General features: G+C 50.2%; 1 protein-coding gene across 2 annotated transcripts in view; it reads right to left on the bottom strand.

Annotated features, from left to right (window-relative positions):
* Window positions 1-27,109, bottom strand: part of SRCAP (Snf2 related CREBBP activator protein) — a 261,121-nt gene that overhangs the window by 154,541 nt on the left and 79,471 nt on the right. For both annotated transcript variants that reach the window (XM_088462894.1, XM_088462895.1), the window contains exons 5-7: window positions 25,311-25,451; window positions 12,051-12,270; window positions 5,755-5,954 (exon numbers count right to left, since the gene is read on the bottom strand). In XM_088462894.1, coding sequence (XP_088319020.1) covers window positions 5,755-5,954; window positions 12,051-12,270; window positions 25,311-25,451 — 561 coding nt within the window. The remainder of the gene's footprint in view (window positions 1-5,754; window positions 5,955-12,050; window positions 12,271-25,310; window positions 25,452-27,109) is intronic.

Raw genomic sequence — 27,109 nt, 5'->3', positions numbered from 1 at the left:
ACAGCCCTGGCTCCTCCTCCTCCTCTATAACCCCTCCCCCTGCCTGCAGCATTCAGTTATTACTAACACAGCCCAAATTACAGTAAGGAGGAGGAGAACAAGCCACAGAACATACACCCACTGAGTGGGAGTGCACAGCCCTGGCTCCTCCTCCTCTATAACCCCACCCACTGCCTGCAGCATTCAGTTATTACTAACACAGCCCAAATTACAGTAAGGAGAACAAGTCACAGAACATACACCCACTGAGTGGGAGTGCACAGCCCTGGCTCCTCCTCTATAACCCCACCCCCTGCCTCCAGCATTCAGTTATTACTAACACAGCCCAAATTACAGTAAGGAGGAGAACAAGCCACAGGACATACACCCACTGAGTGTGAGTGCACTGCCCTGGCTCCTCCTCCTCTATAACCCCACCCCCTGCCTGCAGCATTCAGTTATTACTAACAGCCCAAATTACAGTAAGGAGGAGAACAAGCCACAGAACACACACCCACTGAGTGGGAGTGCACAGCCCTGGCTCCTCCTCCTCTATAACCCCTCCCCCTGCCTGCAGCATTCAGTTATTACTAACATAGCCCAAATTACAGTGAGGAGGAGCAGAACAAGCCACAGGACATACACCCACTGAGTGGGAGTGCACAGCCCTGGCTCCTCCTCCTCTATAACCCCTCCCCTGCCAGCCGCATTCAGTTATTACTAACAAAGCCCAAATTACAGTAAGAGGAGAACAAGCCACACAACATACACCCACTGAGTGGGAGTGCACAGCCCTGGCTCCTCCTCCTCTATAACCCCTCCCACTGCCTGCAGCATTCAGTTATTACTAACATAGCCCAAATTACAGTAAGAGGAGAACAAGCCACAGAACACACCCACTGAGTGGGAGTGCACAGCCCTGGCTCCTCCTCCTCTATAACCCCACCCCCTGCCTGCAGCATTCAGTTATTACTAACAAAGCCCAAATTACAGTAAGAGGAGAACAAGACACAGAACACACACCCACTGAGTGGGAGTGCACAGCCCTGGCTCCTCCTCTATAACCCCACCCCCTGCCTGCAGCATTCAGTTATTACTAACATAGCCCAAATTATAGTAAGAGGAGAACAAGACACAGAACACACACCCACTGAGTGGGAGTGCACAGCCCTGGCTCCTCCTCCTCTATAACCCCTCCCCCTGCCTGCAGCATTCAGTTATTACTAACATAGCCCAAATTACAGTAAGAGGAGAACAAGCCACAGAACACACACCCACTGAGTGGGAGTGCACAGCCCTGGCTCCTCCTCATCCTCTATAACCCCACCCCCTGCCTGCAGCATTCAGTTATTACTAACAAAGCCCAAATTACAGTGAGAACAAGCCACAGAACACACCCACTGAGTGGGAGTGCACAGCCCTGGCTCCTCCTCCTCTATAACCCCTCCCCTGCCAGCCGCATTCAGTTATTACTAACAAAGCCCAAATTACAGTAAGAGGAGAACAAGCCACAGAACATACACCCACTGAGTGGGAGTGCACAGCCCTGGCTCCTCCTCCTCTATAACCCCACCCCCTGCCTGCAGCATTCAGTTATTACTAACATAGCCCAAATTACAGTAAGAGGAGAACAAGTCACAGAACACACACCCACTGAGTGGGAGTGCACAGCCCTGGCTCCTCCTCCTCTATAACCCCACCCACTGCCTGCAGCATTCAGTTATTACTAACATAGCCCAAATTACAGTAAGAGGAGAACAAGCCACAGAACACACCCACTGAGTGGGAGTGCACAGCCCTGGCTCCTCCTCCTCTATAACCCCACCCCCTGCCTGCAGCATTCAGTTATTACTAACAAAGCCCAAATTACAGTAAGAGGAGAACAAGACACAGAACACACACCCACTGAGTGGGAGTGCACAGCCCTGGCTCCTCCTCTATAACCCCACCCCCTGCCTGCAGCATTCAGTTATTACTAACATAGCCCAAATTATAGTAAGAGGAGGAGAACAAGTCACAGAACACACACCCACTGAGTGGGAGTGCACAGCCCTGGCTCCTCCTCCTCTATAACCCCACCCCCTGCCTGCAGCATTCAGTTATTACTAACATAGCCCAAATTAGTGCACAGCCCTGGCTCCTCCTCCTCTATAACCCCACCCCCTGCCTGCAGCATTCAGTTATAACTAACACAGCCCAAATTACAGTAAGAGGAGAACAAGTCACAGAACACACACCCACTGAGTGGGAGTGCACAGCCCTGGCTCCTCCTCCTCTATAACCCCACCCACTGCCTGCAGCATTCAGTTATTACTAACATAGCCCAAATTACAGTAAGAGGAGAACAAGTCACAGAACACACACCCACTGAGTGGGAGTGCACAGCCCTGGCTCCTCCTCCTCCTCTATAACCCCACCCCCTGCCTGCAGCATTCAGTTATTACTAACAAAGCCCAAATTACAGTGAGGAGAACAAGCCACAGAACACACCCACTGAGTGGGAGTGCACAGCCCTGGCTCCTCATTCTCCATAACCCCACCCCCTGCCTGCAGCATTTAGTTATTACTAACATAGCCCAAATTACAGTAAGAGGAGAACAAGCCACAGAACACACACCCACTGAGTGGGAGTGCACAGCCCTGGCTCCTCCTCATCCTCTATAACCCCACCCCCTGCCTGCAGCATTCAGTTATTACTAACAAAGCCCAAATTACAGTGAGAACAAGCCACAGAACACACCCACTGAGTGGGAGTGCACAGCCCTGGCTCCTCCTCCTCCATAACCCCACCCCCTGCCTGCAGCATTTAGTTATTACTAACACAGCCCAAATTACAGTAAGGAGGAGAACAAGCCACAGGACATACACCCACTGAGTGGGAGTGCACTGCCCTGGCTCCTCCTCCTCTATAACCCCACCCCCTGCCTGCAGCATTCAGTTATTACTAACACAGCCCAAATTACAGTAAGGAGGAGAACAAGCCACAGAACACACACCCACTGAGTGGGAGTGCACAGCCCTGGCTCCTCCTCCTCTATAACCCCTCCCCCTGCCTGCAGCATTCAGTTATTACTAACATAGCCCAAATTAAAGTGAGGAGGAGCAGAACAAGCCACAGGACATACACCCACTGAGTGGGAGTGCACAGCCCTGGCTCCTCCTCCTCTATAACCCCTCCCCTGCCAGCCGCATTCAGTTATTACTAACACAGCCCAAATTACAGTAAGGAGGAGAACAAGCCACAGAACATAGACCCACTGAGTGGGAGTGCACAGCCCTGGCTCCTCCTCCTCTATAACCCCTCCCCCTGCTTGCAGCATTCAGTTATTACTAACAAAGCCCAAATTACAGTAAGTAAGAGGAGAACAAGCCACAGAACATAGACCCACTGAGTGGGAGTGCACAGCCCTGGCTCCTCCTCCTCCATAACCCCTCCCCCTGCCTGCAGCATTCAGTTATTACTAACAAAGCCCAAATGACAGTAAGGAGGAGAACAAGCCACAGAACACACCCACTGAGTGGGATTGCACAGCCCTGGCTCCATCTCCTCTATAACCCCACCCCCTGCCTGCAGCATTCAGTTATTACTAACATAGCCCAAATTACAGTAAGGAGGAGGAGAACAAGCCACAGAACACACCCACTGAGTGGGAGTGCAGAGCCCTGGCTCCTCCTCCTCTATAACCCCACCCCCTGCCTGCAGCATTCAGTTATTACTAACAAAGCCCAAATTACAGTAAGAGGAGAACAAGTCACAGAACATACACCCACTGAGTGGGAGTGCAGAGCCCTGGCTCCTCCTCCTCTATAACCCCACCCACTGCCTGCAGCATTGTTATTACTAACATAGCCCAAATTACAGTAAGGAGGAGGAGAACAAGTCACAGAACACACACCCACTGAGTGGGAGTGCACAGCCCTGGCTCCTCCTCCTCCTCTATAACCCCACCCCCTGCCTGCAGCATTCAGTTATTACTAACAAAGCCCAAATTACAGTAAGAGGAGAACAAGCCACAGAACACACACCCATTGAGTGGGAGTGCACATCCCTGGCTCCTCCTCCTCTATAACCCCACCCCCTGCCTGCAGCATTCAGTTATTACTAACATAGCCCAAATTACAGTAAGGAGGAGGAGAACAAGTCACAGAACACACCCACTGAGAGGGAGTGCACAGCCCTGGCTCCTCCTCCTCTATAACCCCTCCCCCTGCCTGCAGCATTCAGTTATTACCAACATAGCCCAAATTACAGTAAGGAGGAGAACAAGCCACAGAACACACCCACTGAGTGGGAGTGCACAGCCCTGGCTCCTCTTCCTCTATAACCCCTCCCCCTGCCTGCAGCATTCAGCTATCACTAACATAGCCCAAATTACAGTAAGAGGAGAACAAGCCACAGAACACACCCACTGAGTAGGAGTGCACAGCCCTGGCTCCTCCTCCTCTATAACCCCACCCCCTGCCTGCAGCATTCAGCTATCACTAACATAGCCCAAATTACAGTAAGGATGAGGAGGAGAACAAGACACAGCAGCAGTGTCTCACACACACAATGGTACAGAGAGAGAGAGAGAGAGGACACAGCAGCAGTGTCATACACACACCATGGTACAGAGAGAGAGGACACAGCAGCAGTGTTTCACACACACCATGGTACAGAGAGAGAGGACACAGCAGCAGTGTCTTACACATACAATGGTACAGAGAGAGAGAGAGAGGACACAGCAGCAGTGTCTCACACACACAATGGTACAGAGAGAGAGAGAGGACACAGCAGCAGTGTCTCACACACACAATGGTACAGAGAGAGAGAGGACACAGCAGCAGTGTCTCACACACACAATGGTACAGAGAGGACACAGCAGCAGTGTCACACACACAATGGTACAGAGAGAGAGAGAGGACACAGCAGCAGTGTCTCACACACAATGGTACATAGAGAGAGAGGACACAGCAGCAGTGTCATACACACAATGGTACAGAGAGGACACAGCAGCAGTGTCTCACACACACAATGGTACAGAGAGAGAGAGAGGACACAGCAGCAGTGTCATACACACACAATGGTACAGAGAGGACACAGCAGCAGTGTCACACACACACAATGGTACAGAGAGAGAGGACACAGCAGCAGTGTCATACACACACAATGGTACAGAGAGAGGACACAGCAGCAGTGTCTCACACACACAATGGTACAGTGAGAGGACATAGCAGCAGTGTCTCACACACACAATGGTACAGAGAGAGGACATAGCAGCAGTGTCATACACACACAATGGTAGAGAGAGAGAGAGGACACAGCAGCAGTGTCTCACACACACAATGGTACAGAGAGAGGACACAGCAGCAGTGTCATACACACACACAATGGTACAGAGAGGACACAGCAGCAGTGTCATACACACACAATGGTACAGAGAGAGAGAGAGGACAGAGCAGCAGTGTCATACACACACAATGGTACAGAGAGATAGAGGACAGAGCAGCAGTGTCATACACACACAATGGTACAGAGAGAGAGAGGACACAGCAGCAGTGTCATACACACACAATGGTAAACAGAGAGAGGACACAGCAGCAGTGTCATACACACACAATGGTACAGAGAGAGAGAGCACACAGTGGCACTCTATATACCCGATGACCCCCACAATGTGAGAGAGGAAATAAGGGGACTGTTTTACTGTGTGGGCTGCAGGTAACAGAAGGCCGTACAGAGCAGCTCCATGTCGGGTTAATCGTGGGTCATATACCAGAAGAGGATGAACATACCTGCACGTCAGCATCTTCTTGCAGGATTTCAGGAGGTAAGTTCTGAAGTAGCTCATCAAGCGGAAGTTCACTCTCCCTTCTGAGGAGTTCAAGCTCCAAACGGTGCGCCTCCGCGTCATTTCCTTCCTGACGTTCCTCCATCTCTATGGTTTCCTCATCATCCTCCTCCTCCTCATCTTTGTGAGGAAGAAAGTCTCCATCTAGCAAGCAGATACAGCGGTCAGCGGTGACAGGCATACAGGTTACCCTGCTCATAGACGTCACTGACAGCCCCCTCGTGATGTTGTGATCAAGCTACATAGGGGAGGCACGCTGCACCCCATATACCTACGTGCAGGAGGCACGCTGCACCCCATATACCTATGTGCAGGAGGCACGCTGCACCCCATATACCTATGTGCAGGAGGCACGCTGCATCCCATATACCTATGTGCAGGAGGCACGCTGCACCCCATATACCTATGTGCAGGAGGCACGCTGCACCCCATATACCTATGTGCAGGAGGCACGCTGCACCCCATATACCTATGTGCAGGAGGCACGCTGCACCCCATATACCTATGTGCAGGAGGCACGCTGCACCCCATATACCTATGTGCAGGAGGCACGCTGCACCCCATATACCTATGTGCAGGAGGCACGCTGCACCCCATATACCTATGTGCAGGAGGCACGCTGCACCCCATATACCTATGTGCAGGAGGCACGCTGCACCCCATATACCTATGTGAGCAGCACCCCATCTATGTGCATGAACCACGCTACACCCCATATACCTACGTGAGCGGCACCCCAAATACCTATGTGCAGGAAGCATGCTGCACCCCATATACCTACGTGAGCTGCACCCCATATACCTACGTGAGCTGCACCCCATCTATGTGCAGGAAGCATGCTGCACCCCATCTACCTACGTGAGCTGCATCCCATATACCTACGTGAGCTGCACCCCATCTACCTATGTGCAGGAAGCACGCTGCACCCCATATACAGTCAGGTGCATAAATATTGGGACATTGACAGAATTTTCATATTTTGGCCTCTATTCACCACCACAATGGCTTTGAAATGAGACAAACAAGATGTGCTTTACCTGCAGACTTTCAGATTTAATTTGAGGGTAATTACATCCAAATCAGGTGAACGGTGTAGGTATTACAACGGTTTCTATATGTGCCTCCCACTTTTTAAGGGGAAAAAAGTAATGGGACAAACTAAACAATCCTAAATCTAACTTTCACTTTTTAATACTTTGTTGCAAATCCTTTGCAGGCAATTACAGCCTGAAGTCTGGAACGCATAGACATCACCAGACGCTGGGTTTCATCCCTGGTGATGCTCTGCCAGGCCTCTACTGCAAATGTCTTCAGTTCCTGCTTGTTCTTGGGGCATTTTCCCTTCAGTTTTGTCTTCATCAAGTGAAATGCATGCTCAATCGGATTCAGGTCAGGGGAGTGACTTGGCCATTGCATAACATTCCACTTTTTAGCCTTAAAAAACTCTCCGGTTGCTTTTGCAGTATGCTTCGGGTCATTGTCCATCTGCACTGTGAAGCTCCGTCCAATGAGTTCTGAAGCATTTGACTGAATATGAGCATATAATATTGCCCGAAACACTTCAGAATTCATTCTGCTGCTTTTGTCAGCAGTCACATCATCAATAAATACAAGGGAACCAGTTCCATTGGCAGCCATACATGCCCACCCCATGACACTACCACCACCATGCTTCACTGATGAGGTGGTATGTTTTGGATCATGAGCAGTTCCTTTCCTTCTCTTCCCATCACTCTGGAACAAGTTGATCTTTGTCTCATCTGTCCATAGGATGTTGTTCCAGAACTGTAATGGCTTTTTTAGATGTTGTTTGGCAAACTCTAATCTGGTCTTCATGTTTTTGAGGCTCACCAATGGTTTACATCTTGTGGTGAACCCTCTATATTCACTCTTGTGAAGTCTTCTCTTGATTGTTGACTGTGACACATATACACCTACCTCCTGGAGAGTGTTCTTGATTTTGCCAACTGTTGTGAAGGGGTTTTTCTTCACCAGGGAGCCCATCTACCTACGAGCAGGAAAAACGCTGCATCCCATATACCTACGTGAGCTGCACCCCATCTATCTATGTGCAGGAAGCACGCTGCACCCTGCCAGCCTGCGCGCGGCAATGTCCTGCACCCCGCCAGCCTCCGCGCGGCAATGTCCTGCAGAGTTTCGTACTTACATTCTTTTCTCTCAGTCCATGAAGGGACAATGGATATTATGGGAAGTAGAGGCGCTGTGCAGGAGATACCCATTGGCTGCACGGGAGCGCAGTAATTACTTACACTAGACTTGGGAATAAGATACATCTCTCAGTCAGGCCCAGAGTCTCTCCCACAAACCAAATTGCCTGCAATGACTTTTTAGATTTGGTGTCTGCCTGCCAGGACGCCTACCGGAAATGGACAATGCGGATATACCAGAAAGGAGGCACCGGACATCCACAGAAGCATGGCTGACAAACGTGGAGATCTGCTTGAAGTGGTCAGCGAGGATCAGGAGTAAGGAGGGATCCGCACCCCCCTGTATACTATGCTCCAGTTGGTGTGACCAGGCCGCCATAGTCTTGGTGGCCCAGACCCCTGATAAGACTGATGTGACGTCCCTGCACGAGAAAATAGTGACTGAAGTAAAAGCTTCACGCTTGCGGCCTGTGGCGTCCTGCAAGGTAAGCTCTACTGGTGGTGGGAAGAACCAGGCCTTTGCCAGGCAGGCAATAGGGGGCATACACCAAAGGAGGAACCTCCCACTTTGTTGTGTCTACCTCCGCAAAAGGGAAGATGTACCAGAACGTAGTTGGGACCTAAAAAACGCCTGATAGACCTAAGCCCGGATTCCCCTAACACACATGATCTAGAGGAGACATGACATAATAGTCTTCTTCCTTCTTCTGATAAACAAATCAGAGGGAGCCACTGAGGCAGGGGGTTGTCCTCTGCTAGGTTTAAGGCTTGGCGGACGGCCAGAATGAGGTCGACTACTCCCAAGCTATCGGGTAAACTATTGTCCCAACAAGTACGATGTATCCAATCCTGGTCCAACAATTCTCCATCCTTCTCAGAGGAACCCTCGGATGCCCCCTCACCCTGAAAATGAACACCTGAAGGGGAAGGTTTCTGGTGTTTATGGGAACAGGGAGTGGACCAGACCTTGGACAGTTTATCCATCTGTTGGGCCAAGCCAGTATCTACCATCAGAGTAGGAGTTGAATGTGTGGGGCAGATTCAGCCGAGTAACCAATAGGAATGTAAACACTGCCCTCCGATTGGTTATAGGCATCTTGTATCTCATTGGCTAGAGTTGCAATAAATTGAGCCATGACCATAAGTCCTCCTCATCCAGCTCCATGCTACAGCCCAGGAGCATTATGAATGAGCGCAATTGCAACTGTACTGCCCCCTGCTTGGATTTGGGCAGTCCTCCATTTCCGGACAAATTGAGAAGTGTCTTGTTTAATGTGTATAATATAATATATGAGCTGCAACAATTAATAGTTTGTAGTGTCTACTCCTCAGCCTCCACACAAAACCTAGAGGTCACAGTTTCCCCAGATAAGACGACAGATAAAACAGTCCTGTGTGTAACTCTGCCTAACACATCCCGTACCCTAAACCTAACCCTCCCGGGGGGTGCCTAGCACTCCCCCTGCCCCCCAGGGGTGTCTAACCCTATCCTTCCCCCCTAGGGGCGCCTAACCTCCCCACCCACCAAAACCTAACCACTCTACGCTACCCAAACCTAGCCTTTCCCCCCCAGCGACTAATACTAAGGGCGAACAAGACTTGCCTAGTTTGGGCTGTCGTAATTCCGGCGTCGGGAGCAAGATAGGCATCGGTATTTCAACGCCTATCTCAAGTCCCTTGTCTGGATTTCGATGTAGGTATTGATCCCGGCGGAAAAGATGAGGAGACTTGTTCTATTACAGAAGTAGCTCAACATGGTGCACAAATCAGTTAGGATGGTGTAGATTCCGCCACTTCGAGGAGGAAACAGGTTACCTAGAACCATCATGCAAAGGAGAACAGGCATCGGCAAGCCAGCGAGCAATTCACAAGCCCAAGTGCAGAGAACACCCGGTGCTGACAGAAAGAAAAGAGAAACCCCTATAAAGTCACTGAATGAGAAAGTCAGTTGGATCTCCTGTAGCCCATGATCCAACCCGTGAGAGTCCAGAGCCAGCAGCAGAGCTTCAGGAGATCATCCCAGCAAAGAAAAGCCATCACACGTACACTACACGAGAGGAGCTACCCTCTATGCCAAGATCTTACTGAGCACCTTCAGAGCTGAAACAAAAAATTAAGGCCTGAAGTCCAATACGGAGGTGCATCACTGACATCCGCGAACCTCCTAAACTCATCTAGTTCCAAGCAAAAAAAAATCTTAAGGATCCATCTAGATTCTGGTCAGGAAAAGATCAAAGTAAAAGCAATCTCTACTTAACGTAGAGGACTGAAATAATCAGCCCTGGCAGACAAAGGACTGAAGGCTTCCCTAAGGTAAAGAGCCTAGGTTCTGTCTCCAGAAAGACCAGACAAATTGTCCAGATGAGTCTAAGATGCATCCCCAACGCACGGTTACTCTGAGCAAAGTTGTGGTGGAATAAAAACCACCAGTCACAGAAATCCTGTATGGTTGGCAAGCACAATATGCCTTGTCTGAAGGTGTAGGAGCATGACACTGAACTCTCCAAGTCTGTTCTCCTTTCTACAGTAAATAACCCAGCGTGTGTCCCACCCCTCGCCTAGCCTGCAGGACCGAACAAGCAAAACTCCTGGTAGCCTAGTCTGGAAGAGAGAAACTCCAAATGACTGATCACTGTGGTCTTTATAGAGACAGATGGGCTGCGTGTCTGACAACCAAGCTGTGCACAGGCGGATGTCAGACACCGACCCCAGCAATAGGGTCATATCTTCAGATACTTGGACTCCTCAAGGATGTGATCAGGAACGACAGGCTTTCTTGATAAGTTGAAACTAAAGGTGGACATACACGGCACACGATGCTGTGTATGGGCACGATATCGTACCTGATATCGTGCTGCGGGCTCCCGTATATCGCATCCCCAGATCTTCCCGCATGTTCATCTGATCTGGGATGCGATGTACGATCCCATTCAGATGGATGAGGGGGAGACAGCACGATCCGTCTGCTGACAGATCGGCAGTCGCACTACACGGTGCATTGCACCGTGTATGGGCACCTTAAGATGAATTTAAGAGAATTAAGGGCGAACATCTCCATATCTGCAATGTCCCCTCAGGGCTACAGCATTAGGAATCTCTACAACGAGATCAGGAGATCTCAGCATTATACATCTAACTATATATGGCAGCTCCCATTTTATCAGATCCTCACTGCACCTAAAATGATGCCCAAAACAGATCTGGTCCTTAAGTTGTCAAACAAGTCCCCTAAATGTGTGTGTGTGTGTGCGGGGTGTAGGGAGGAGAACCTATTGTCACTCATCTTCCACCAACAATGGTCGGTCCCAACCGACTTCTATCTATTGCTAGTACATGCAGGATACCTCACCGCCTCTCCCAGTCCTCATCTGCATTATAGGAGGCCGCCTCAGTCAGTGCAGCTGTAGACTGATGCGGATTCTATCGTCGTCACCAGTGGAGAGGTGACCCAGCACGGTTACGCACCGACTTCGGACTAATGCTGGCTAGTCCAGTGAGGCTGCACGGAGGCTTCGGGAAACAAATGGGGGGAGGCTCAGTTCCTGGGGGACACAGACTGGCAGGGAGGGAGGGGGAACCCAGGTGAGGCTGGCACAGTGCAGGCACAGTGGCAGAAGCAAGTTTCCCTCTCCCCTTAAAGACAATCCCACTTGGGGAGCAGGCAGGCAGCAGTAGGGATTGTGCACGTGAGAAAGGAGCTTCCACTAACAAACACCTGAAAGAGAACGTTTCTCAGTTCACAGCCAAATCACTGAAATCCCAGGCAGCAGAAGGGGTACAGGGGGGTGCTTGAGCTTTTGGAGTCACATTTAAGTATACAAACGCCTACATGCACCCCTATAGCCCACATTATTCAATGTCCCCAACGGACGTCAGAGAACACCCACGAGAGCAGCGGATGCGGTGCCATCACGGTGGTGCCAGTAAGGCAGCACCGGGCACAGCTAAGCCTTTCCTCTAGTAAAACAGTTATGAGCCCACGGCTTTAAGGCTTCCTGCCATCTCTGTACAGTTACTGAGAGGGGACGTAAGGCACTTCCCAGCACAAGCCCAAACACTCACTCACTCTCACCTTTGTGACAAACAGATGAAGTAGGACTGGTCCTCAAAGAACCCCCTTGAGAAGAACCAACGTAGGAAGAACTGGTCTTGCTCACAGGTATGGCTTCACTAAGGCTCTGGCTGAGGAGGTCAGAATACTTCTCTGTCTGACCGACTATAAAATCCAGCTGCAGGTCCAGCGCTTTCTTCCGCTTCTCTTCCAGCCGAGACTGCTGCTTGAACTGGACCACCTGAAAGACCAAGAGAGGGAATGCTTAAACTGGACCACCTGAGAGACCAAGAGAGGGAATGCTTAAACGGGATCACCTGAGAGACCAAGACAGGAAATGTTTAAACGGGACCACCTGAAAGACCAAGACAGGGAATGCTTAAAAGGGACCACCTGAAAGACCAAGACAGGGAATGCTTAAAAGGGACCACCTGAAAGACCAAGACAGGGAATGCTTAAACGGGACCACCTGAAAGAACAAGACAGGGAATGCTAAAACTGGACCACGTGAAAGACCAAGACAGGGAATAAACGGGACCACCTAAAAGCTATGACTTACACTACATAAAACCAAAAATAGAGAGGACAAGTAGCTCTATATGGGATACCAGCCGCAGGTTCTCGCACATATTTGTGGATGGTGTAGTGTGCTACTGTGGAGGCCGCTACTATGATGTAATAACTAGTGAGAGTCTGAAAGTAAATGGCCTCTCAGTTCCACCATAGATAACAGTATTCTGTAGTGGAGTTGTGTCTGTGTGGCGCCGAATATAGTATAGGAGAACGTGTGGTTAATTAATTTAATATTAAAAATAGTAAAAAGATAAATTAATAAAAATGCTTTAAGAGAAATATGGCAAGGACAGAAGGATTCACAAGAGAATCTGGGTCTATAGAATGATACTGAATAACCCTTAGGGGGTATCCAATTGGCCGCCATAACCAGTGTAAACTTTTCTTCAAAAATGGTTATCGTGCTATCCAATTAGCCGCAGTCTTCCATAGCAATTATCGCAAATTCGTTTTCACCATCTCAGAGTAGGTGGAAAGTTGTGCAAAATCCCCATTTTTGGTCTAAAATGTCGGGAAATGGTGCAGAACCCTCGGGACAACCCCCTTAATGACTAATTAGGCAAAAATATTTTTTTCATTAGTTTATTTGAGCAAATAACCTGTCATTTTTAGGGTGAAAAGTAAAAAGTGCAGTAAAATGGATTGAAAGTAGCGGTTAGGTATTTTGGGAGGCTGTGTGGTTGGGGGGAGGCTGTGTGGTTGGGGGGAGGCTGTGTGAAACATTGCATTGCAGCAGGTGTATTTTTCATTTTTTTTTTTTTTTTTTAAAGTGCTTTGAAGTTTACCTCGAGCAGGGGTCCTCAAACTTGGCCCTCCAGATGCTGTGGAATTACACATCCCAGCATGCACTGCACATGGTTTTAGCATGCTGTTATATCAAAAAGGTGGCAGTGCATGCTGGGATGTGTAGTTCCACAGCAGCTGGAGGGCCAAGTTTGAAGACCCCTGACCTAGAGCATTACCTAGAGCATTTGGCCAAAAAAATGAATTTCTATCTTTTTTTTTACCGTTACAGAAAAATGCATATAGCAGCCATTTCACACAATATAAGAACCCCAAACCTTGCAGAGCGATACCCGGAAGAAGCTGTCCGGCGCTGAGGTCCCCCAGACTTTATTCATATCCAGAAGGGTCTACTTGTCAGAAGTTATTTGCATGCTGATTTCTGAACACTTTTATAATGCTGATCAGCAATATCTATACACCTATGAGGTGCAGCTGGCTAGTAGTAAGACACTCGCACTATAAATCTTGTTGCCAATGACTATGTTCCGATTTGAATGAATATATTGTTGCTGTTACTGCTTAGCTTGTATCTTATATCCTAAGGGTGAGTCAGTATGATTCTATAGACCGAGATTTATCTCCTCAATCCTTGCCATATTTCTCCTAAAGCATTTTTATTCATACATCTTTTTACTACTTCTAATATTAAATTAATTTAAGTTTAAACCACACGTTCTCCTACCTAGACTATATTCTGTGCCACACAGACACAACCCCACTACTGAATACTAGGTTCTCGCACATACCGTGAAATACTATTCTACAGAAGATAGGTGGGCACAGGATGGGGTTAGGTTACACTTCTCCTAAGAGGCAGAAAAGGAGTGCCTGCTCCTCTCCCCTTTACCTTCCTGATGATGGCCCAGATAACAGAGGAACAGAGACAACCAGAGACATGGCATTCCTGAACGGGCTGGCCTAAGGATGAACGGGAGCAGAGGAATGCCTAAGGATGAACGGGTGCAGAGGAAGGCCTAAGAATGAACGGGAGAAGAGGAAGGCGTAAGAATGAACGGGAGAAGAGGAAGGCCTAAGAATGAACGGGAGCAGAGGAAGGCCTAAGAATGAACGGGAGAAGAGGAAGGCCTAAGAATGAACGGGAGCAGAGGAAGGCCTAAGAATGAACGGGAGCAGAGGAAGGCCTAAGAATGAACGGGAGCAGAGGAAGGCCTAAGAATGAACGGGAGCAGAGGAAGGCCTAAGAATGAACGGGAGCAGAGGAAGGCCTAAGAATGAACGGGAGCAGAGGAAGGCCTAAGAATGAACGGGAGCAGAGGAAGGCCTAAGAATGAACGGGAGCAGAGGAAGGCCTAAGGATGAACGGGAGCAGAGGAAGGCCTAAGAATGAACGGGAGCAGAGGAAGGCCTAAGAATGAACGGGAGCAGAGGAAGGCCTAAGAATGAACGGGAGCAGAGGAAGGCCTAAGAATGAACGGGAGCAGAGGAAGGCCTAAGAATTAACAGGTGCGGAGGAATGCATAAGAATTAACAGGTGCGGAGGAATGCATAAGAATTAACAGGTGCGGAGGAATGCATAAGAATTAACAGGTGCGGAGAAATGCATAAGAATAAACAGGTGCGGAGGAATGCATAAGAATAAATAGGTGCGGAGGAATGCATAAGAATGCCTAAGAATGAACAGGTGCGGAGGAATGCCTAAGAATGAACGGGTGCAGAGGAATGCCTAGGAATGAACGGGTGCACAGGAATGCCTAAGAATGAACGGGTGCAGAGGAATGCCTAAGAATGAACGGGTGCAGAGGAATGCCTAAGAATGAACAGGTGCAGAGGAATGCCTAAGAATGAACAGGTGCGGAGGAATGCCTAAGAATGAACAGGTGCGGAGGAATGCCTAAGAATGAATGGAATACACTACTGATCCAAGAAAACTCCATGATGAACCACCCAAGACTTCCCAACGGCATGAGTAAAGCGAGTCTGGCATATGGCAGACGTAAGCCACCAAGCAATGGAATTTTTTAATGCCACCCATTTGGGGGCATTGGTGAGAACAAAGAGGGAATTCGTATGTCTAAAGGGAGGTGTATGGTCAATGTAAATTTGAAGAACAAGAACTCCGTCAAACTACTATAAGGATGAAGAGTACGAAGAGGAGGCTGCTCCCGGAAAGGAAGATAAGAAGGTTAAGTTCGAAAGACCACTCAATCAGGATGGGAAATCACGAAGGGTGCCTTACTGGTTAAAGCAGCTAACTCGGAAACGTTCCGAGCTGAAGCATTGGCCAGAAGTAAAACCACTTATTAGGTGAAATATTGCAACTACACCGTGTTCAGAGGCTCGAAGGGAGGTCTCTGAAGAGCCTCCAAGACCAAGTTAAAGTCCCACGGTGGGATAGGAGACTGATATGGAGGCTGAAAACTAAGTGGCCCTTGCAAAAAGGTCTAGACCTTTGGAAGGAGGGCCAAACTTCTTTGGAACAGAACAGATAAGGCTGACACCTGCCCTTTAAGCAAAGAAAGGCAAAGGTCCTTAGTTGACCCGTCCTGAAGAAAGGCTAAGAGCCTCGGTGGGCGAAAAGAAGTCAGCAAGATATGTAAAGTTTCCAGGTACGATGATCAACGTAAATGTGACCAGCTGATGAACGAGGTAGTCTCGGAGAGGTAGACAGTAAGGAACGTCTACCGTCATGCCCCGAGGGAGGTTGTACCAAGGGCAAAACGTCCAGTTCTGGAGCAGCAAAGATCACAGGAAGACCTTCTCACCGAACCCTTTGAAAAACCCTGGCATGCCCGGATTTTGGTGGAAACAAATATCCCAGCTGAAAGGACCAAGGCGCCATCAAGAACTGCTCAGGGGCCTCTTCAAAGAGCCTCATACACTGGAAGCTTTTTGTTTAAGCTGGAGGCCACAGGGTCAATGTCTGGTATCCCCCAGCGCTCTGTGATCAGTTAAAACACTTAGTATTGAAGTTCCCACTTCCTGGGATAGACAGTGTGGTGACTGAGGAAGTCCGCCTTGAAAGTGAATGGCAGGGACAAAACTTTCTGCCCAAAGAAGGATGCGAGACACCTCCAACATGGCTTCATGACTGCATGTCTTCCCTTGCTTGTTGATATAAGCTACAGTATGTTCATTGTCTGATTGAATCCGAACAATTCTGCCTTGCAAGACTGGTTGAGCCCCGGACCAGTGCATTCCGGAATGCTCTCAACTTCAAGATGTTGATGGGGAGAGTGAATTCTCTCTCGGACCAGAGACCCTGGAATCCGAGGTCCACAGTAACTGTGCCTCAGCCCGTCAGACTGGCATCAGTGTCCCAAACTGAGGACCCCTTAGACAGATTAGGGGTATAAAGTCACCACCGAAGCGACAGACGTGTACTAAGAGTCACAAGGAAGAGCTATGGGTCCAAAGACGCAGGAGTCAGGGCATAAAACCTGGAAAAGAGCACCGTGAATTTTACAAAACCTCTCCACAATCTGGAAATGGAGTAGGAGCATGACCTGTGAAGTGGTCTTTATTAGAAACTTGTCTAAATAAGGAATGACGGTGATTCCTTTCTACCTCAACAAGGAAACCATGTGAGCCATGACATTCATGAACACCCTGGAAGCAGTGTACAGAACGAATAGTAGGGCCTGAAAGTGGAAATGGAGTTATCCTACAGCAAAGCGTAGCCCTTCCAGATAGGAATGTGAAGGTAATTGTCCTTTATATAGACGCTAACATTTCTGCACCCTCTATTGTGCTGATAACTGAGAACAGAGACTCCATCTTGAAATTTGCCAGAAAAAGATGGTGACTATGCTGTCTTAAGGAAGAGGTGCGAGTAAAAACCCATGGCGTTCTTGGTGAGAGGGAACTGGAACAATAACTCTGTACTTTAAAAGAGAAGGAACAGCTGACAGCAGAGCTATACGTTAGGACAGGTCCCTTGGCCATAAATCTCATGGGCAAGGGACCTACCAGGTCAAGGATGTATACGCTCTCCAAAATACCGCAAATCCAGAGGTCTGGAGCGGACAAAAGCCATAAATCCTGGAACCTGAGCAGGTGGGACGAACCACGTCCTCTGAAGGTTATCCTGCGGTAGTAACTTGGATCGCCTTCAAAGGTCTGAGATTTGTCCCTTCCAGCGAAGCCAAAGGAGCAAAACCTGGAAGGTTTAGCCCTAGGAGTAGAGACCAGAAGGTAAGGAGTTTTACCACCTGTAGCTTGTGTAGCTCCAAACCAAAGAGAAAGTCCCCTTCAAAGGGAGCCGCTTCCAAGATACCCTTGGATTCTGGATAAGCGTCCCACGATCTAAGCCAAATAGATCTCCTGGCTGCTACTGCCTAAAGAAGACACACGCGTCAGTAAAGAAGCCGCGTCCAGCGAGGCATCATCAATATAAATAGAAGCTTCACAGACCTGATCCACCAAAATAAGGAGTTCAAAAGGAAAACCAGATGCTAATTGTCTTGTTGACCCAGGCAATGGCCAAAATGGGATGAAGGGAAACACCAGTAAATGAAGACAGACTTCAACAAGGACTCACTTTTCCTATCGGCTTTATTGATTGCCGAATAACCGTGGACCTGGCTAGTCTGGCTATTGGAGCATTTACCCGGGGTTGGACCTCCCAAGCCGTGGTGTCCTCAACCACAAAGGGATAGGAAAATCGGAATTTGAGGAACCCGAACTCTCTTATGCAGATGCGGCCAAACCTCTTAATATATCCGATAAATAAGAAAGGCAGTAAAGGTAGACAACTGCTTTTTCTTTCATTCAAATAAAGAAAAACTGGATTCAGAAACTTCAGGTTCCTGAAGGCTGAGGGTCAGGCAAACAGCTTCCATTAGTTCGCGGACACCAAAACTGGTAGGTGCATCGTTGTCCCAGCTGGACGCATCCTCCCAGTCGGACGCATCCTCCCAGTCAGGGTCTATGAGCTCTCCCTCGTCCTGCGAGGAGTCTGCAGTCTCACCAGGAAAGGTGGTCGAAGCTTCTGTGCGGCCTTTGGTTAATTTTGTTCCACATCTGACACACACAGGGAGTTCAGAAAGTCCCTCAGCAGTGACTTTGTGCTAAGAGTGTGACAGACAGTGGCGCTTCCAGGGGTGAAGGCTGCAGAGCAGTCCAAAATTCAAATAGGAAAACCTCACCAACTGCCACCCCAAACGCTGCAAAATATCGCTGTCCAGGACCCGCTGGCAGTTGGTTTGCCTCCCCTAAATAATTTTTGGACTGTCACACACTTAGCACACAGTTACTGCAGATGGACTTTCTGAACTCCACGTACCCTGGATACTGGCTTCTCTAATCTGGTCAAAGTGGGCTTCCTGGGGGAGAGTGGCCCTGAGCCAGGACACCAGGTCCTAGCTGCTGCTACAAATGCCCTCCGGGGCTCCAGTGTGGCCTGTGGCTGGCTGGGACTTCATTTAGACTCCAGAGGTGCCATTGTCACAACTCCCTGCATCTAGCCATTCCCCCACCCTCGGGGACAGACAGGGATAAACATGGCACCAATACTGAATCCTAAATGGTGCTGTAGCAAGGAGGTATAACCATTAGCCACAGTTTGGATGGTGGACCAGTCCCTGGGCAGTCTAGCGGACAGGATGTCTAGATGGCTACTACAGCTATTGTATTACATAAGATTACAGACTGACATAGCACCAAGGCCAGTTACCAACACACAGACAGCTTTTCTAAGACGTCTATTTCTACTTCAGGGTCCATCGGGGGTCCACAGGGTTGACCTCGGGGTATAGCTGATCTGGATCCACGGGCACCACGCAGTTAAAGCTTTTGCTGCTGCTCCCAGGATGCACTTGGGTCCATCCTCCTCTATACCCCACCCCCGAGCCACAGGCACCTCAGTTTGAGTTGGTGCCGGGCTGGAGTCAGGTCACCCTGCGCAGTGGGGCTGCAGGAGCAGCCACCAAAAGCTTTTTTTTGAAAAAAAAAAAAGAATAAGAGCCTGTTAGGTTTTTCTATACAGAAGCCCACGCTGCCGCTCTTACTCCCCGCTGGCGCCGCGACGCCAGTATCGCGGCGGGAAGCCAGAGTCCGTACTAGCCGGACTCTGGGGACCTCCCTGGACTGCAGCCGGAGACGCCGGGGAGAAGGTAAGCCGCGAGTCGCCGATTAGCGGCGGCTCGCGGGTCTTACTAGGAATACAGTCCTTTGCCTTCGGTTCTACGGGACAGACCAGAGGCTGCTAGCGGTGGTGGCGGGCTCCCCCTCTGCGGAGGTATACCCCGTGAGACCACTAGACCACCAGGGATTTCACATGGCAAGCGGGAAGCCGGCAACCTTCCCTGTTTAGCGGCTCCTTCCCTCAGCTCAGCGCGCCTTTCAGCACATAGTCTGGCGTCGCTGAGCTGCAGATTCCTCGGCCACTCCTCCTCTGAGGTCTCTGGGGGCCATTTTCTTGTGGCAGCGCAGATACTCTCAGGGAGCACGCGGACCGGTCCACCTGTGTACCTCTCCCCTGTTCAGGACAGTGTACACAGCACTATAGCCCTCCCAGACACTGAATCTGGGCAGCGTCCCCTGTGTACCTCTCCCCTGCTAGGACAGTGTACACAGCACTATAGCCCTCCCAGACACTGAATCTGGGAGGGTGATTGTAGTGGAAAGGTGCAGTGAGTATATCTTCCTGCATGGTATGTGACTTTTGCTAGTGCTGCCTGTCTGTGCTAATTTCTACTTACTGTCAGCTTATACCTATCCCTTTCCTTCTCCTACAAGCCCAACAGGTGTGCGGGGGAAGGGTGTTTCTACTGACCTCACTTATATGAATCACGTATTTGTGAGGTCCGTCACTGTTGTGTGCTACACAGTACAATTTTGTGGGCTGTTGTTCAGCACACTGGTGAGTGCGCTTGATTCGGCTCTGTTGCCAGAAATATTTATTTATATAATATATTTTGTCATGTCGGACGAGGAGATTGAGCACTCCGTGGCTCCGGTGTTGGTCTCCTGTGGACGCTGTTCTGCAGGAGTGGATAGGGAGGATTTGTCACAGGATGGCCTGTGTAGTCGGTGCCAGGTGGTTCTTGGCCCATCAAAACCTCCTATGACGCAGGAACCACCATGGGCGATGTTTTCTCAGGTGCTGGTGTCTATTGTGGACCGTCTGTCGGTCCCGACTGCGGTTCCTACTAGGGTGTTGCCCCAGCCGACCGTCCCCCATTCCCCGGGTGTCCCGCAATTATTGCGTAGCCCCCCCCCCCCCCGGGTCTCAGTCTGTTGGTCCTTATGCGGTGTTGCCTATGTATATACAGGCTTCCCCTGTGACGCAGCAGTCTGTGGTGCCCTTCCAGGCCCTCCACCCTGGGTGGATGTGCTCTCCAACTCTGTACAAAATTTGGCGGCCGCGTCTTCGGCTTTTCAGTCAATGTTGCAGAATGAAATGCCTTCTAGGCGCGTCAAAACGCACTCTAATGGCGCAAGCGGCACAGGTATCGGACTCCGAGGTGTCCTCAGATGATGGGGGGGTTCATGATGACACTGACTCGGACACATCGGTCCAGGAAGTGGATACCAAGTCGTCCATTAATGTGCGAGCGCTGGTTAGGGCGGTGCGAGCCATTCTCCTAATAGAGGATGAGGCACCAGCTCCTAAGTCGAAGTTTCCTAGTTTCAAAAAAACTAAGGTGGCTTCTGCTGTGTTTCCCCTGTCTGATCAGTTGACGGATCATATGGCGGTAGCTTGGCAGGCGCCCAGTAAGAGATTCCTTCCTCAGAAGCGGTTGGCTTTTAATTACCCCTTTCCTGAGGCACATTGTAAAAAATGGGAAACTCCACCGGTGGTGGATTCTCACGTCACCCGTTTAATAAGGAGCGTTACTTTGCCATTACCGTCTATATCCTCGCTGAAGGATCCCACGGACAGGAAAGTTGACACTTGCTTAAAGTCCATTTCCTCCCTCTCAGGGGCAGTGGCCCGACCGTCCATGGCCATCTCCTGGGTGGCCAAGGCCATTGAGGGGTGGGCCAACGCATTGGAGGATACCTTTCCGGACGACGCTGCAGATGTCCAGAGGGCGTTGTTAGGACAGATGAGGGACGCTGCTTCCTACATTGGAGAAGCCTCTTTGGATGCTAGTCTGCTCTCGAGTATCGGCTGCAGCAGTGTCTGCCCGCCGATCCTTATGGCTGAGGTCCTGGAGAGCGGACTCCAATTCAAAGAAGGGCCTGGAGGCCTTACCTTTCAATGAAGAATTGCTATTTGGTCCGGACTTGGACAAAATAGTGGATACTCTGGCTAAATTCAAGTCAGCTTTCCTCCCTTCAGCGGCAACGCCTGCCAAGGTCCGGAGCTCGGCCTTTCGTTCCTTTTGGGTTCAGGGTAAGGCAAAAGGTCAGTCCTTCCCGAGGCAGTCGGCGAGTAAGACTGCCTCTAAACCCAAGAAGCAAGCCTGGTGTGCTCGGCGCCCTTCTTCCAAGCAGGAGGATAAACCTGCGGCCTGATGGGACGGGCCTCCCTCTGGGGGACCTCAGAGTGGGAGGCCGACTTCTCCAATTCGCCCAGTGTTGGCACAATACCACCACGGATGCCTGGGTTCGAGAAGTAGTCTCTCAGGGGTACGCCCCGTCTTTTCGGGTCAGGCCGCCCCACCAGTTTTTTTTTGCACGAGTCCTTCTCTGGACAAGACCAAAGCTTCCCAGATTCAGGTGGCTATACAATCCTTGCTACAAGCAGGGGTCATTGTTCCAGTTCCGCAGTCTCAACGTGGGACGGGATACTATTCTACTCTGTTTCTGGTACAGAAGCCCAATGGTTCTCATCGCCCTATACTGAATTTGAAGTCTCTGAACAAATACCTCAGAGTTCCCAAGTTCAGGATTGAAACGTTACGTTCCATCATTCTGCCGATAGAACCCGGGGATTACATGGTCTCCCTGGATATCCAGGACGCCTATCTTCACGTGCCCATAGCAGCGGTATCTGAGGTTTGCTATCCTGCAACATCACTACCAGTTTCGGGCGTTGCCTTTTGGCCTTTCCACGGCTCCGAGGGTGCTCACCAAGGTAATGGCAATTATGGCCGCCCACCTTCGGGGCCAGGGTATACGGCTGCTGCCGTATCTGGACGATCTTCTGCTGGCGAGCTCCCTGGAGGTACTTCTTCGACATCTCCACCTGACCATTGCTTGTTTTCAGGCACACGGGTGGTTGATAAATTGGAAGAAGTCATCTCTGATCCCATCACAACGGATGGTTCATTTGGGAGCCCTTCTGGATTCTCGTCAGCAAAGGATTTTCCTGACTCCAGAAAATGTATCTTCCCTACAACTGCGGAAACACAGTTGCCTGAGCAGTGCCAGGGTGTCGGTACACTCGGCCATGAGAGTCCTAGGGTCCATGGTGTCGGCATTCAACATGGTGGAATTCGCCCAGTTCCATTCCAGGCCCCTGCAGGGGCAGATTCTATCAGAAAGGAACGGGTTACCTCACCGGATCCGATCCCAGACACTGGTCTTGTCCTCAGAAGTGCGCCAGTCTGTAGCTTGGTGGCTTCAGCCAGCTCATCTCATCGAGGGTCGCCCCTTTTGGATCCCGGACTGGGTTCTGCTCACAACAGATGCCAGTCTCCGGGGTTGGGGGGCAGCGACCGGCTCGTTGTCTCTTCAGGGCCGTTGGTCTGCGGAGGAAGCAGTTCTTCCCATAAACGTGCTGGAACTGCGGGCCGTGTACAGGGCTCTGCTGTCAGGCACCGCTCTTCACGGAAGGGCAGTTCAGGTGCAATCCGACAACGTCACCACGGTGGCGTACATCAATCACCAGGGAGGAACTCGCAGTCGAGCTGCGATGTCGGAGGTGTCTCAGATCCTGGCTTGGACGGAGCGCCACCTTCCAGCAATCTCGGCAATCTTCATCCCGGGAGTCCTCAATTGGGAGGCGGAATTCCACAGCCGTCACGACGTGCATCCCGGGGAGGGTCGCTTCACCCAGGGGTGTTTCAACTTCTCGTGGACAAATGGGGACTGCCGGAGTTGGACCTGATGGCCTCCCGTCACAATTACAAGTTACCCGTGTACGGCTCAAGGATAAGGGACGCAGGCGCAAGCCTGGTGGACGCGCTGTCGGTGAAATGGACATTTGAAATGGACATTTCACCTAGCGTACCTGTTCCCTCCGATCTCCCTGCTGCCTCGGGTACTAAGAAAAATCAAACAGGATGAGGGCACGTTTCTGCTGGTGGCCCCATCGTGGCCCAGACGTCCTTGGTACTCCGATCTCAAGAGCTTGTCCGTCGATGCCCCGTTCCTTCTGCCTCAGCGTCGGGACCTGCTGTCTCAGGGGCCTTGCCTTTACCCAGATCTGGGTCGGCTGTCTTTGACGGCGTGGCTCTTGAGACAGCCGTCTTAAGGTCCCGGGGCTTTTCAAGCTCCGTCATCGGTACCATGCTGAACGGATTTACCACAGAGTGTGGCACACTTACTTTCAGTGGTGTGAGTCCAGAAACTTTGATCCTCAGGAGTTCAGGGTTTCTAGGATTTTGGCATTTCTACAGTCAGGTCTTGACCTGGGCTTACGTCTTGCTTCCCTGAAGGTTCATGTATCGGCTCTGTCTGTGTGGTTCCAACGTAGAATCACTACACTGCCTGACGTTCACACCTTTTTACAGGGTGTTCTTAGAAACCAGCCTCCCTTTGTCCCTCCAGTGGCTCCGTGGGACTTGGCGGTGGTTCTTCGGGTCCTGCAGGGACCTCCTTTTGAACCTCTTGAGTCGGTGACCTCAAGTGGTTAACACTTAAGACTGTGTTTCTCCTGGCAATTGCTTCGGCCAGGAGGGTATCCGAGTTGGGGGCACTTTCCTGTAGTCCACCCTTCTTAATTTTTCACCAGGACAGAGCAGTGCTTCGCACTCGTCCTGAGTTTTTACCTAAAGTTGTGTCTAAGTTCCACATCAATCAGGAACTTGTGGTGCCAGCTTTTCAGTCTCCTGATCTTACAGCTGGTGAGGCTTCGTTGGACGTTGTCCGTGCTCTCAGAATTTATGTTGATCGGACTGATTCTGTTAGAAGGTCCGATTCGTTGTTTGTCCTCTTTGGTTTTCATGAGAGGAGTTGGCCTGCCAACAAACAAACCTTAGCCCGTTGGCTTTGTTCTGTTATTCGTGAGGCTTATATACAGGAAGGTTTACCTGTTCCAGCCTCTGTTAAGGCTCATTCCACTCAGTCTGTGGGTCCTTCTTGGGCTGCTAGATGTGGTGCCTCCGCTGTTCAGCTGTGCAAGACAGCCACTTGGTCTTCCATTCAGACGTTTTTGAGGTTTTATGCATTTGACACCTTTGCCTCTCAGGATGCATCCTTCGGGCGCAGGATTCTCCTTTCAGCACAGGAGCGTCCCCGCCCTTAGTTGAACTGCTTTGGGACATCCCCAAGGTCAACCTTGTGGACCCCCTATGGACCCTGAAGTAGAAAACAAGAGATATGGTAAGAACTTACCTTTGTTATCTCTTTTTCTACGAAGTCCATAGGGTCCACAGGGCGCCCGCCCTGACGCACCTGGCTTCAAATGGGCTGTGTGGCTGGTCACCGGTTTTCCGTCTCCCATTTCTGTGAGTATGGTTTCTTGTGTGTTCCAGTCTTCCTTCTCTCTGTTTAGTCTCCTCCTCCGGCCTTGGCTGCTTACCAACTGAGGTGCCTGTGGTCGGGGGCGGGGTATAGAGGAGGACGTACCCAAGTGCATCCTGGGAGCAGCAAAGCTTTAAATGCATGGTGCCCGTGGATCCAGATCCAGCTATACCCCAAGGTCAACCCTGTGGACCCTATGGACTTCGTAGAAACAGAGATAACAAAGGTAAGTTCTTACCATATCTCTTGTTATCTGGCAGCAGCGCTCTCGCCATTAAGGTGTACAAGGTGCTCGCTGTGCTCATTACCCAGTTCCAATGTGGAGTGTAGGGAGCAGGAAAACATGAGGGAGGACAGTAAGAAAGGGGAAGCTGGGTAATCTCTCACCTTCTCTACATTACTCCAGAACTGCCGCACTTCCTTAGCAATAGAGGTAGCAATGCGCCTCAGCTTGGCCTGTTCCTCTCGCCTGGCTCTCTCCTCCTTCTGCTTCAGCTCCTCGTGGTGACGGACAACCATTCTCACAACCTGCAGAACAGAGACATCACTTCATAGCCAACACCAAACATTGCAGAGCACTCTACTAGTAACTACCAGGCTCTGCAGCACCATACAAAGAGGCAGCGCAAATAGCAAACATTGCAGAGCACTCTACTAGTAACTACCAGGCTCTGCAGCACCATACAAAGGAGCCGCTGAAACAGCAAACATTGCAGAGCACTCTACTAGTAACTACCAGGCTCTGCAGCACAGACAAAGAGGCAGCACAAATAGCAAACATTGCAGAGCACTCTACTAGTAACTACCAGGCTCCGCAGCACAGAGAAAGAGGCAGCGCAAATAGCAAACATTGCAGAGCACTCTACTAGTAACTACCAGGCTCCGCAGCACCATACAAAGAGGCAGCGCAAATAGCAAACATTGCAGAGCACTCTACTAGTAACTACCAGGCTCTGCAGCACCATACAAAGGAGCCGCTGAAACAGCAAACATTGCAGAGCACTCTACTAGTAACTACCAGGCTCTGCAGCACAGACAAAGAGGCAGCGCAAATAGCAAACATTGCAGAGCACTCTACTAGTAACTACCAGGCTCCGCAGCACAGAGAAAGAGGCAGCGCAAATAGCAAACATTGCAGAGCACTCTACTAGTAACTACCAGGCTCCGCAGCACCATACAAAGAGGCAGCGCAAATAGCAAACATTGCAGAGCACTCTACTAGTAACTACCAGGCTCTGCAGCACCATACAAAGGAGCCGCTGAAACAGCAAACATTGCAGAGCACTCTACTAGTAACTACCAGGCTCTGCAGCACAGACAAAGAGGCAGCACAAATAGCAAACATTGCAGAGCACTCTACTAGTAACTACCAGGCTCCGCAGCACAGAGAAAGAGGCAGCGCAAATAGCAAACATTGCAGAGCACTCTACTAGTAACTACCAGGCTCCGCAGCACCATACAAAGAGGCAGCGCAAATAGCAAACATTGCAGAGCACTCTACTAGTAACTACCAGGCTCTGCAGCACCATACAAAGAAGCCGCTGAAACAGCAAACATTGCAGAGCACTCTACTAGTAACTACCAGGCTCTGCAGCACAGACAAAGAGGCAGTGCAAATAGCAAACATTGCAGAGCACTCTACTAGTAACTACCAGGCTCCGCAGCACAGAGAAAGAGGCAGCGCAAACAGCAAACATTGCAGAGCACTCTACTAGTAACTACCAGGCTCCGCAGCACAGACAAAGAGGCAGCGCAAATAGCAAACATTGCAGAGCACTCTACTAGTAACTACCAGGCTCTGCAGCGCCAAAGGAGCCGCTGAAACAGCAAACATTGCAGAGCACTCTACTAGTAACTACCAGGCTCCGCAGCACAGACAAAGAGGCAGCGCAAATAGCAAACATTGCAGAGCACTCTACTAGTAACTACCAGGCTCTGCAGCGCCAAAGGAGCCACTGAAACAGAAAACATTGCAGAGCACTCTACTAGTAACTACCAGGCTCCGCAGCACAGACAAAGAGGCAGCGCAAATAGCAAACATTGCAGAGCACTCTACTAGTAACGAGCAGGCTCCGCAGCACAGAACAGAGGATTACTAGTGAGGAGGCAGAGCTGTACACAGACGGAGGATTACTAGTGAGGAGACTGAAGAGTACTAGGGAGGAGATTGAGGATTACTAGGGAGG

The sequence above is a fragment of the Taudactylus pleione genome, unplaced genomic scaffold, assembly GCF_031769625.1.
Source record: "Taudactylus pleione unplaced genomic scaffold, aTauple2 ptg001287l, whole genome shotgun sequence".
In the NCBI taxonomy this organism is placed as follows: domain Eukaryota; kingdom Metazoa; phylum Chordata; class Amphibia; order Anura; family Myobatrachidae; genus Taudactylus; species Taudactylus pleione.
The sequence above is the reverse complement of the archived record's forward strand: the minus strand, read 5'-3'. Positions and strand labels throughout refer to the sequence as shown.